The sequence below is a fragment of the Cinclus cinclus genome, chromosome 6, assembly GCF_963662255.1.
Source record: "Cinclus cinclus chromosome 6, bCinCin1.1, whole genome shotgun sequence".
NCBI classification, from domain to species: Eukaryota; Metazoa; Chordata; class Aves; order Passeriformes; family Cinclidae; genus Cinclus; species Cinclus cinclus.
The window spans coordinates 15886833-15899503 of record NC_085051.1 but is presented as its reverse complement, the minus strand read 5'-3'; the positions used below and the strand labels follow the sequence as shown (position 1 = coordinate 15899503).

General features: G+C 45.7%; 1 protein-coding gene across 4 annotated transcripts in view; it reads left to right on the top strand.

The window, feature by feature from the left end:
• The window catches only part of TSPAN32 (tetraspanin 32), a 31828-nt gene that overhangs the window by 14691 nt on the left and 4466 nt on the right, over nt 1–12671 (top strand). For 2 of the 4 annotated variants that reach the window (XR_009933293.1, XM_062495023.1), the window contains exons 3-6: nt 7940–8088; nt 8270–8371; nt 9905–9997; nt 12109–12192. Coding sequence is in view for 3 of the 4 variants with exons in the window: in XM_062495023.1 (XP_062351007.1) it covers nt 7940–8088; nt 8270–8371; nt 9905–9997; nt 12109–12192 (428 nt within the window). In the remaining variant the exon portion in view is untranslated. The remainder of the gene's footprint in view (nt 1–7939; nt 8089–8269; nt 8372–9904; nt 9998–12108; nt 12193–12671) is intronic. The other 2 variants (XM_062495024.1, XM_062495025.1) reach the window with 2 other exon arrangements.

Sequence of the window (12671 nt, the reverse complement as noted above, 5' to 3'; positions counted from 1 at the left end):
CCATGTCCAGTTATTTCCTGAACACTTCCAGGGACAGTGACTCCACCACCTCCCTGGGTAGCCCATTCCAATGCCTGACCACCCCTTCAGTGAAGAAATTCTTCCCGATGTCCAGCCTGAACCTGGAATAGCTTGAGGCTCTTATGCTGTCACTTACTGCCTAAGAGATGAGATGAACCTCCACCATCCTACAAGCTCCTTTCAGGTAGTTGCAGAGAGCAATAAGGTCTCCCCTGAGTCTCCTTTTCTCGAGGCTAAACTACCCCCACTGGATTTCCTCTCCAGACTCTTCACCAGCTTCACTGCCCTTCTCTGGACATGCTCCAGTACTTCAATGACTTTCTTGCAGTGAGGGACCTGGAACTGGACACAGGAATTGAGGTGTGGCCCCAGCAGTACCTAGAATAGAGGGACAGTCACAGCCCTAAGCCCTGCTGGCCACACTACTGCTGATACAGGCCAAGATGCCCTTTGCCTTCTTGGCCACCTGGGCACACAGTGGCTCATTGTCAGCTCTTACCCAGCACCCCCAGGTCCTTTTCCACTGGGCCCCTTTCCAGGCACTGTTACCTAAGCCTGTAGTGCCACACGAGGTTGTTGACCTCACCTGACCGAAGTGCAGGACCTGGCACTTCACGTTGCTGAACTTGAGGTTTGGGCTATGTTCTGGGCTCTGCTGTGAAAGAGGCCAGAGGAGTTTCTATTCCATATCACCTTCTGCTGTTCCCTTTTTCTGCAGCAGCCGAGGCAGTTCTTCCAGTAACCCTGTGGCCCTGGCTCCATAAGCCAGGATGGTAGGGTAGGTCAGTGACACTAAAATTGCTGCAAAATAAAAGGAGTTTTGCAACAGAATGCACATTTTAATTACAGAGATTCATTCACATAAAACTGATTAAATTACAATTTCCCAAATCAGGAATTTGAAACTGGTGCAAATACAGATTTCTGTAAAGGCCTGATTCCCCATGTCCTCTGAATGAACAGTTTGTTTGGATTTGCACTAGCTGTAATGATATGGTGATCTCTTAATTATTGAGTGGTTTCTCAGGTTGCTGGGTGATTTCAAAATGAGTCTCACCCGTGGCTTTTGCCACCACATGAGTGGAAAGGCATTGGCCCCTCTCTGCTGCACTGCTTGTACTTCAAGAATAAATGCAAAGATTTAGCTTTTTATGGGCAGGGGATGAGTACAAGCTATTTGTCTACACCCTGATTCTCCTGTAGCCTTGCTCTGCTTCCTTCAGAGGAACTTGTCTGCTCTCCCCTCCTCATGTTGGAAGGTAAAAACGAAGTAGTCCATGCTTTGTTAGTAAGCAAGGTGGTATCTTTTGAGGTGGTGATTTTCTAACCTGTTGGGGAACACAGCTGGAATTAACAATTGCACCTGTTAAATAACAAACATTGACACATTTAGATCTTGTTCTTTAACAAAGCAGCTTCCCTCCTCCCTTCTCTGCATATGGAATCAGTGCTGGTCTTCTGTCTGTGGGTCTCCCTCCCAAACAGCACCTTTGTAAAGCCAGAGACAGCATTGCCTGGGTCTCCAGGAGGGAAATCATCTCTTATCGTGCATAAAACCAGCACATACATCTTGTTTCTGCAGGCATGGAAGGAACAGCCCATCACTTCCCAGTTAATTTCTTAAGTGGGACTGTAGAGGTCCTTCCTCTGTGGATTTCTGAGAATGTGTTTGTGTCTGCCTTCGCTGCCTCTGGTGTGTGTTGAGACAGTCTTGCAGGGACTTAAATGAAGGCTGAAATCCTAGAGACTTTAATGAGACTTAAACACAAGCTGAAGGTGTGCTCAGGTGTTTTCTGAAACCAGATCTGAAGCGTACACTTAGGTTCCTTTTGGGCTTTGATTCATGAGGGCTGGATCAGGATTGTAGCCCCTCACAGGGGTCTTCCAAGAGCATTTACAAAAATAATGTTTCACTGATGTTGCTGTGAAAATGCTGTGAACTATCTGACATGCTCTTCGCTCTTGCTGTTAATCTAGGAGGCATAATTGCTTTAAAAGCACCAAGGGTTTCCCAGTCTCTGAACTCCATGGGAAAAAAAATATGGGGGGAAACCCCTCCCTCTTCCTTAACGTTTTTAAATAATGTGCCTCTTTCCCAGTGTTTATGTTCTCACCACCCAGCGACAGCCCACTCCCCCCAGCACGACACTGCTCTCCTTTGTCTGAGTCTCCACACATGCATTTGCACTCACGGGTTCTATAATTTATGGCTGCCCCAGCAATGAACCCACATGGCCCCGTTTCTGCCGCTTTCTGTGGCAGAGCTGGAGCTCCCGTCTCCAGCAGTGTCACCTGAGGCCATTCAGATGTTTGCCATCGCTGCAGCACATCCAACCTCCATGCACCTGTAGGATGCTCACCACAGCAGGACAGCCACCACCCACTCAGAGGTGAAAGGGCTGCCCCGGGTCTGGCTCCATTGCTGATAACTGTTGGTTTCTAAACTAAAACTGTTTTCAGTGTTGTTCAGTGTTTTCTGTTGGGAAGCAGTCTTGCCTGGCACTGTTTTCAAGTGCTACAGGTGAAAGCATAGGGATAACTGAGATAATTTGACCACAATTTTGGGGAGGGAGTGTTCACAAATTGCTGGGTTGTGTTTTTTTAAAGACAGGAACGCAAAGGGTCAGTAAGGGCCCTTGGCAACCTGTTGACTTTGCAGCTCTGTTATAAAATGGACTGAAATTTTGAAGATTTTTAAAACCAAAAAAAACAACAAACAAAGAGCAAACATAACAAGCTAATAAAAAAAATGCAAGAGGATCTTGATATACTGGTGACATCTACAGGTGTGTGTCCTCCACAGATCTGGAGGATTTAGGGAGAAAAAAATCCTTGTTGGTGTTGATAAACTTCCTGCCTGGGTTTTCTGCACTTCCTTATAAAGTATCTGGTGCTCTGTCACAGACACAGAGCAATGCTGCATTTGAGTAGCACAGAGGTGGCCTCTGGGTTTTATGGCTTGGCTGAACATGAGGCTCTAAAGTCCCCCTGCCCATAGGACAAGAGAGATGTATAGCACCCACACAGCTAGAATCTGCTGTTGTTTTGGGGATGTGGAGATCAGAAATGAGGAGGTGAGCAGTGTAACAGCTCAGCTCTTGCTCAAGTTTTATGTGTTTTTTGCAAGAACAGGATGGAAGTGCTGAGGCTGGAGAGAGTTTTTGCTTTGTCTGAATTTTTTGTTCCACAGCAGTTTTTGGTCTGTCTCCTTTTGTATACATAGCAGAAAGTAGAGGGAATTCCATATGGTTTGGCTTGGGGGTTTTTTATGTATGTATGTATGTATGTATGTATGTATGTATTTATAGATAGGTACAAATTCTGTATGTGTATACAGACCTGGAGAAAAAAAAAAAGGTGAAAACCATTTGGCTAAAAGCCTCATCTGGATCTTCTGGCATCAGTGGTCTCCAGTAACCACTGTTAGAGGGGGAGCAGGACCTTCTTATCTTGTGCCATTTTCCATGGGAGACCTCAAAGGCTGCTCTGATTTGCAGCACTGGCTGGATTTCTGCGTCTGGGGATGACTGGCTGAAGGAAGGCTCTAAAGGAGAGGAGCTGACGTGCAGTGAAGGAAAAAAATGTTCAGCAAGCTGCAGTGACTGTGTTAGATGGGGCTTGATTGTGCGTGGATGAGGGAAGCTCGTCTTACCCTGTGTTCTGTCCATGCAGTGGGAGTTGCTCTGCAACCTGGCTAATGCCCCCAGAGTGGCCTTCTCTCCTCTGTTGCACTGCAGTTGCATCATTGCTCTGCCCAAACCCAAGCTATTGCATCTGCTCCCACTCCTGTTTCTCATGCGCTATGAACGCACACATTTCTGCACACTGGGGAGGAAGACAGAGACAGCAAAATGCAGGAGTGCTTTTCTTCCTGGAACAAGGAATAATTTTGACTGAGTTCACTACTTCATTCCAGTTTCACTTCATAACTGACTGGCTTGTGGTTCATAGCTGAGTGTAGGAGTCTGCAGTAGCCACCTCTAGAGGGACATTTCTGGGTGAGGCTGCTGAGTGAATCCTCTGTGGTGATGCTAAAAGAACATGAAGAGCTGAAGTTGCAGTTTCTTCTGAGCCTGCACTGCGTCTGTTCAGTTTGTTTCCTCAAAGGCACAGTGACCCACAGGGGAGGAGGATCCTCCTCCTGCTTCCCATGCTCGTCTTCCTCCTCTGCCGTGTCAAGAGTGTTCCTGTTTATTGGAAAGGAGGAAGGTGGGTTTGTTTTTGAGACAATCCTGACATCTCCTTTCACTGTATTCTCCTTGAGCTTTGCCAAGAGATTTTTATCCAACAGCAGTTTCAAGGGTGGTTCACTAAGACTCAGAACATTGTTCTTGGTACAATTCTACATTAGTTCCCACCTAAGTGATACTTCCAGGTTGCCTAGACACAGGTATTCACTGGTAGCAGGATTGGGATTCATTGGAGGCAGGCCTTGTTTCATCTTTCTGTTCCAAATCCATTTATAGGTAAAAATTATCCTGATAAATAACATAAGTCAAAAATGTCAGTTTTCCTCTTGGAGGTAAGGTGGAAATCTGCTTTAGTTTTAATGGCCAAGGGCAAGAACTCTAATTGCTTAGAGTACATATCTTCCTGCAGTCATACATTCTGCTTCTTGTGGGATAAAGGATTTGGAGGATTATAAACAATCTCAAAATTCCTTTTTTCTTTTACTTAAGGTAAAAAGTGGTAGTCACTGAGTCTGCTGGAGTCAGCTGCATCAATTTCAGTGGTGATTTTCCATTTGTTGTATCCAGCAACCCATCAATATAATTCCTAAATGAATATTTCATTAAGGAATGCGAACAGAAGTGGGAGGCAGCAATTATTTACCTGATTTAGAGCTGAAACATTTCACCCAGCTTCTTCCAGAAAAGGAATTACTGTAAGGTGTGACCTCCATATCACTCAAGCTGGAGATTTTTCTTAACCAATGTCCAGCTGATGCTTTATCTTCAGCTCTTGTTGTTTCTTACTGATGAGCACTGTGGGCTCAGTCTCCCTCCAAGGGAGAGCAGAACTCTTGTCCAGCAGAATGCTTCCAGCAGTGGATCACAGCTGGTCACTAGGAACAGGAAAATCCACTTGACACTATGATGCTTATATGTGGGAGGAGTGAAAGACCTTTCGAAAAACAGATGGAATTTCTCTTCTCCAGCTGTATCTGCCCATTGTGCGCTAAGTACTGTTTAAGTGATGGGGCACAGCTCTATCTTAAAGCACATTATTAACAGCATCAGTGTAAGCACTCAAACTCAACCACCATCCTGTTGCTTAAACATGAGAGAAAGCACTCTGATTATTTTAAATATTTTTACCCAACAACCAATGTAAGATACAGAAAAGGAAAGTTGTCTTGAGGCAATGGACTCAAAGTTGCCCATCATGGGAGTGTGTGATGGGAATCTGTTGAGGATGGCACTTGAGTACAGAGCAGTGCTGCAGTCCAGCTCTTCACTGTGTTTGGAGTTGGATCAATGGAAAATATGGGGATGAACTTCTGCTGGATGTAGCAATGTTGGAAATAAGTAATGGCAACTACCTGGTGGCTGTCTCACACTTTCAGGTCTTAATTTTTACATCATCAGGCATGCATGAGCAAACATGATATTTTGGGCTAGATAGTTGCTGCTGTGCATGACCCATGCTTCAGAGCTTGGCTGCAGCTCTTAGTATTAGCATAAACCCATCCCAGGCAGCTAAGTGTGATGTTTTGCTCTCCTTTGTCTTCTCTTATTAAACCAAACCTCTTGTATGCTCTGTAGCACAGTCTTCTGCACAGAAGGAAACAGCCAGTGATAAATACTGAGATCTTCTCCTCTCTACCTACCTCTGAAGTATTGAAATGAAAAAGCTGTCTGCAGTAGTCTTTGAAAATAGACCACTATGTTGTATGAAAACAGCAGTTTTTCCCTCTAAAATCAAATGATCCTAGCAAAAATCAGAAAGATGATGTGGCAAAACTACAAGCAATTCACTCTTTAAAAAATGGATTTAGAGTCTGATACTCCTTTACTAGGATCTGAATAGCCTATTCAGATAATGTCTGCATCTAAATGCTAGATATAATTGCTAGATAGAAATGCTGAGAATGACTAATCAGCAAATTGTAGTCTTAGGTTTGCCCAGACACACATTCTAAAAGGAAATTATTGCTATTAAATATTTTCCATTTAATGACTTGTGTTTTCAGCTCTTGGAGGCTGCTAGACAAAATGAGAATTAAAAAAAATCAGTAGATAACTGAGAAGTCAGCTCACAAGCAAGCTCTGAAATGATGCAGTTGAAGTTTTCAGTACTCATTATGTACCTGGAGATTACCGTCATCGTGTCTGTCACTGTAGCTGAGCTGGCTGTGCAGTTATGGCTGCTGGTGATTTCTTCAATTATTGTTTCCAACAGCTGAAATAATTTTCAGCTACTCTTTTGTTATGGGCATCTTATTCCTTCAGTTCTTTCCTACCCATTCTTATCCTTAAAACAGCTACCTCTCCCAGTATTTCCTGGCCCAGATTTTAAGAGACCTTTAGAAAGTAGTTAAACTTCTGGATTGCTTTCATTCCTTGAACCCTTGCTTGAACATAGCTACTTGCTTGAACCCCCCCATTTTTTTTTTTTCTTTTTAAGTCATCTAAATTTAGGCCTTTTGGATGAAAGCTCAGCATCCTGACCCTCATGGTAAATATGAGAAGACAAACATTGCACATGCAGCATTGTTTCCCTTACCAAAACACATATCTATGTTGTCATGGCACAAAATAATTTTTATTCCTGCATCTTAGACTGGGATGAGGATATTCAAAAGGTAATAATCTCTTACATTAAGAAACCTGCTGCTCTGTTGTTCCTTCTCCACAAGAGGAGCTCAAAAGATTATTCTTTTTTCATTATTTTTAATCCAGTTCTTCAGTGGAAATGGACATTCTTTTTATCAAATCCATTTATTTAACTGCTGCTTCTGGAAAGCTATTTCATAGCCCACAAGATGTTAGAAAAGCTTGGATCTTTTCCTCTTTATTGGGTTATAAGGTTTGCTGTGGGGAAAGTTGGTGCAGAAATCATCTAGAAATCTAGTCTTCCTCTTGCACCCACCCCACTTTATGCACTCTTCTATACCAGGGGGACAAAAGGAGCATCCGCCTTCCTCAGCTGTGTGGGACAGCTCATTGTCACACATTTTACTATGGAGTATTTTTTCTTGGCCCATAATACCTGAGCTCTGTCCGTCACTGGACACTCTTATGCCATGTTGATAGCCATGAAAAATCTTTTGATGTGTGCCTTCAAACTCTATTCCTGGAAGCACAGAGCCAATCTGGATACAAATCATCTTCTTAACCCTCCCTCCCTAGTTATCACCCTCTGTTTGTTGCTTGTGTTTTGGACAAGACAAGCTGAGCAGGACAGAGTATTATTGCAGTAATAGATGTCACCACCATGAGTGATCCTGGTTTCACCCTGAGCAGGGTGTGATGGGGTTTTATTTCTTAGAGTAATTTGCAAGTGTGAATCCTCAGCTACTAAGACTCACTGAGAGATGGCTCTGTTCCCAGAGACTTCCCTGTGTGGCCACCCGCTCTGCCTGACTGTCCCATCAATTTTCCCTCCTGAAAGACAAGCACTGACTGCAGGCCCACTGGGACCAGTGCTGCTGAGGAAGCAAGGGAAAATGAAAGGAAGAAATAAGAGTTTGACTCCAGGCACTGAAGGCAACTGCCATAGTTTTGTTTTTCCTCTGACACCCGAGTGGGAGTTGGCTGGGATCTGTCAAGCTTCAAGTTCTCACACATTTGGTAAATATTTAGGGTCTGACTCACTACTGAATCACTCCCGTTATTTTTTTGACTCTCTTCAGAGAAATGGCTCCGCCACTCAGATAACACCAACTCTCTGAGGTCCTTTCACCTTTATGTTTTAGCATGTCGTGGTCCTGTGTGCCTGTCCTCACAGTACCACCTTCAGGATGGGGAGATGGCATCAGCCCTGGCTGGCAGAGGGATTCAGAGGCACCCAAGTTCTTCTCTGACACGAAATCCAAAACTGGCCAAAAGCTCCAGGCATCAGCTGGTGAGACCCCGGCTCCTTAGTGCGTGGTGGTGTCATACACCAGCTCCTGCTGCTGCCTGGGGGTCATTTGAGTAGTTGCACTGCTTGTACTGCTGTACCAGGGAGAGCTTCTGGGGAAATCAAGAAGAGCACAATTCCCCCCAGAGATGACTGTGATCAGTGTTTTGTGCTTTCATTGCAGGTGGAAGACAGCATGATGGATGTGTATGATTTTGTGTATGAGGAGGTGAGGAGGAACACCTCCAGCTTCAGGAGGCATGAGCTGACTGCCATCCATGAAGCAGTAAGTTCTTTCACCTGCAGAAGAAAACCTTGCCCTGGGGTATCTTCCCGAGGGTTTTGGTAGGCTGGGGCTGACACCTCCGCTCTGTCTCATGAATACTGCAATGCCATTTTCCCTCAAGAACTGAGTCCTGCAGCCTGCTGTGGAGTTTGTGCCTCCCTTCCTATTCTTCCTTTCTCAGGTCTGACCAACCAGATTATCAACAGGAAGAAAGGGCCACTTCTCTGAGCATCACTGTAGTGCAAGATGTACACAGCTTCTGCCCTGCAGCTGCCATAGTATTTTTCTGTCTCAGCAGCCCCTGTGACTTGCTCTCTATCTGTGGTACAAGAGTGTGGATATGCACCTGGTCAAATAGAGAGGAGGGGGCAGGAATTCCACATAGTCCAGCAGTAGTAGTATTTGCATGTGGTCATTCCTATTTACCCTCATTTTGTGTCTGAGAAGTACTGGAGGTTACATGACCTCTTACACAGCTGAAGACTGCTATCAGGCTCCCCAAACCACTACCCAAGATGCTGTTGGCATAGGGATTTCTGTGTAGCTCAGCAGGTAGGCAAGGGTGGTTACCCAGTGCACAGGGAGGACGCTTGCCCCCAAAGCCACAGGAGATAAGTGAGGATGTCCCCCACAGTGAGAAACTTCCAAGTCCCTGCTGAGTAAAGGAGATGCCATTCCCTCGCACAGCAGGGCTTGTTTGGAGAGTGAGTTCATGGCACACAGCAAGGCTGGATAGGGAGGTCAGCTCTGCTCAGCTGTTTCCAGACACCTCCCACACAACTCCCTGTATCCTTCTGTGTTGTCTTAAATCATCCTAACAAGTACTTTTCAAGGCTGTTTCTATCTGTGCTTCTCAAAACACAGAAGAGGGCAAATGTTCCTCTTCGCAATGATGAAGATGGCCCCCAGAGCCCTGCCCAGGCACGGAAGTGCTTGCTCTCAGGGTTGTGGAGTAGCACTCCCAGGGTCCCATTTGACATGGAGAACCAGGCACAATGCCTGGCTTCACCAGTTACTTATTTTAGTTGCCACTTGAATTGATGAAGAAGCAGTCTTTCTACTCTTTGTTGTTGTTTTTATTGTTGTTGTTGTTGTTGTTGTTTGGGGCTTTTTTTCCTTCTGGCAGAGCTCCAAACTGTCCAATGCACCACAGCTATAGGAAACCAGCTCCGTGGTGGGTGTTGCTGGGGATCCTCTTGGCCCATAGCAATTACAGGAAACATGAGTCTGTGCGTCCCTGGGCCTTCCAGAGCAGCCACTATGAGCATTAGTATGACCACAAAGGGAAGGCTTGGCCGCAGTCCCAGGCAGCAGTCCTGGAGGAGCATGAACAAGTTTGAGGCCAGATCTGTCCACCTCTCCTGAATTTAGCCTGCATTGTTGTTGATTCCTACATGCTTTGCTCTTTGCCACCCTGGTTGGGTAGCCCTTCCTGGGGCAGCAGGGGCCCATTGCCAGCACCTCCTGTTGCAGCAGCTGGTAGCAAGGGGAGAGCCCTAACAGGCAGCTGGAAAACTTCTCCTTCTCTTCCAGTTTCTGTGCTGTGGGAAGCACTCACCTTTTGGGGATACAACCAATGTTGAGAACAAGATGTGCCCACCCGGCCAGGTGCACAATGAAGGACAGGTAAGGGAAAGATTTCTCCCATGCCATAGTGGGGTTGTGCCTCTACTTTGTAGCTATCAAAACCTCACTGGTGCTAAAATGCTAATGAGAATTGTACTTCTTTGTGGTTTGGGGTTGAAATGGATTGAGGTTTGTTTTGTTGGAGTTTTGTTGTTTCAATAACACTGGATACAGTATGGGAGTAGTGCATTCAGCTCTGGGGTCTAGCACAGGAAGGACACTGGCCTGGCGGAGCAAGTCCAGAGGAGACCACCAATATGATCAGAGGGATGGTGCATCTCTCCTATGAGGAATGGATGAAAGGATTGTTTTTTTCAGCCAGGAAAAAGATGGCACGGAGGTGACCTAATTGTGTCCTTCTGGAAAAGGAGAAAGATGTAAGAACTATAGAGAGGGACTTTTTGCTAGACACTGTAATGACAGGACAAGGGGGCATGTCTTGAAACTGACAGTAGTTTTAGATTAAATATTAGGGAAAAAAATTCTTTACTATGAGGGTGCTGAGGTACTGGAACTGGTTGCCCAGAGAATTTATGAATTCCCCATCCCTGACAGTGTTTAAAGCCAGGTGGGATGGAGCTCTGAGCAACTTGGTCTAGGGAAAGGTGTCCCTGCCCATGGCTGGGGGGGTTGGATGGATGGACTGGATGGACTCTCTAAGGTCCCTTCCAACCCAAGTCACTCTACGTTCCTGTGTATCAGGAGGAAGAGCCCTGGCAGATCAGCAGGGATCAGACCCACAGATGCAGTTTCCTTCAGAGCTCTAGAAAACTTTCAAAATGCTTGTGTTTGCAGCCTTTCACTTCCCTCCAGCTTCCTGCTCACCTCCTATGCTTGCAGATAGTGTGAGATATCACAGGCATGTATCAGAGCACAAAAAAAACTGTTTGTCTTTTCCACATGACACTTATTTCTGACACTTAAAATGTGATCCACTAAAAGCAAATGTGGAATTTGATGCAATTCCTTTTTCCCTGGGGCATTAAATAGGTATTAAAATGAGCAGCTCTTGAAGCAGGGTGATGATGCCCAGCAGTAGCTTCCTCAAGTACACTTCACTCTGGCTCTTTCAAGTATCAGTGAGGCTGCTGGAGAACCCACCAGTATTAGACCGTTGTGCACTGAAGCTACAACTTCATACTCTCTGAGCAAATCCATTGCACGATCATTTTTCTTCCTTCAGAGTAGCTAAAGCCACCACCATCAACATATGGTGTTTCTAGGAAAAACAAAGCCACGCTGCTGCAGCGATACAAACAAGTCGTCAGGTGCTAAGAGCACACGTGATACACAGGCGCACATCATCCCGCACATCAGCCCGCAGGAACAGCGTTTCAAAGCACAGCCTCCAGGAATGTCATATCCCAGGGCAGGGTCGAACTCGGCTCAAAGTGCAGGAAGGGAGAGCAGAACAAAGCTGGGCATCATATGGCCGACTCATTCCTCCCACTAAGTGGTCTGTGTTTCCCTTGCTTGGGAGCCGGGGAAGTGAGTGGGAGGATGTGCTTTGTGTAACACAGGAAACTGCAGAGTTTGGTGGCAACACTACATTCACTACTGGCTTTGGGTGCTTTCTCCTTGTTCTGCAAATCCCTTCATCAAGGGCATGCTCTTGCATTTCTGAAATGGCTGTCTTGGCTAACACCTCGGGGATTTCTGTGGGGCCATTGGCATGCTTAAGGCTAATGTGTATTAATGCTTGCAGCACCTTGCAAAATCAAGCTGTTCATTAGTAACCTTGGGGAATGCATTTGGCATCACGGTGTACTCTGCTTTTCTATCTTTCCATTTCCTTCATTCCATTTTTCAGTGGGTGAAAAGAAAAAAGCTTTTGTATGATCACACTTAAGCACACATCCCCCACAGTCCAAAATGCGTTGCACCAATAAAATCGCAGGCACGTTGGAGTAACAGAAAAGATACCTTAGATGTTGGTCTTCCCAGTCTGCAGCAGCAACAGAAAAAGGGAGAACTGCCCAGGTGTGCAATGCTGCACCTCTTTCTTGCCTCCTTTTCTCTCTGAGGCTGTGGAAGTGCTGCTGTGGGGATAAAGCCCCCCACATACCAAGCTGCTGCTGTGCTGCAAGGGGTATTTGTTTCTCTCTTCCCAGGACTGCCTGCAAGAGATCCAGGACTTTTTGAAAAAGCACATGGACTTTGTCTTCTCACTCCTGGGTGTCACCATTGGCTTCACGGTAACAGTGTCTGTCCTTTAACATTTTGGCCTTGAAAGGTAGGATCCAGTGAAGAAAAATTATCCTAAATTAGCCCTCAGAAGCTAGGATTTTGGGTAATTTTGGATACTGGCAGCAGAGAAACAAGCAATGGTGGACTCCACCATGAAAATTGTGAAAGGGTCAGGAATCTGGCCAGGCTGCTAGGTGGAGGGGTTTTCCTGCAGGAATACGCTTCCTGCAAGTTTTTTGTGCCCTAACAAGGCATGGCATCTGGGAATGGGGAGCAGGATGCAGATGCAGTTGCATTTCATCCACTCAAGCCTGCCTGCATGACTTTCCCTGTGAGTGAGAGACCATGTCACTTGCTGGTGGCTTGTGGATTATATAGGAAGCCAGCAGCAATGGTAGAAAAGGAGATGCAGTAAAGCCTCCATATTTTAGGAAACTTGCTGCCTCCTAGATCAACTTGGGAAGCTGCCTGTGCAGGCAGAGCTGGA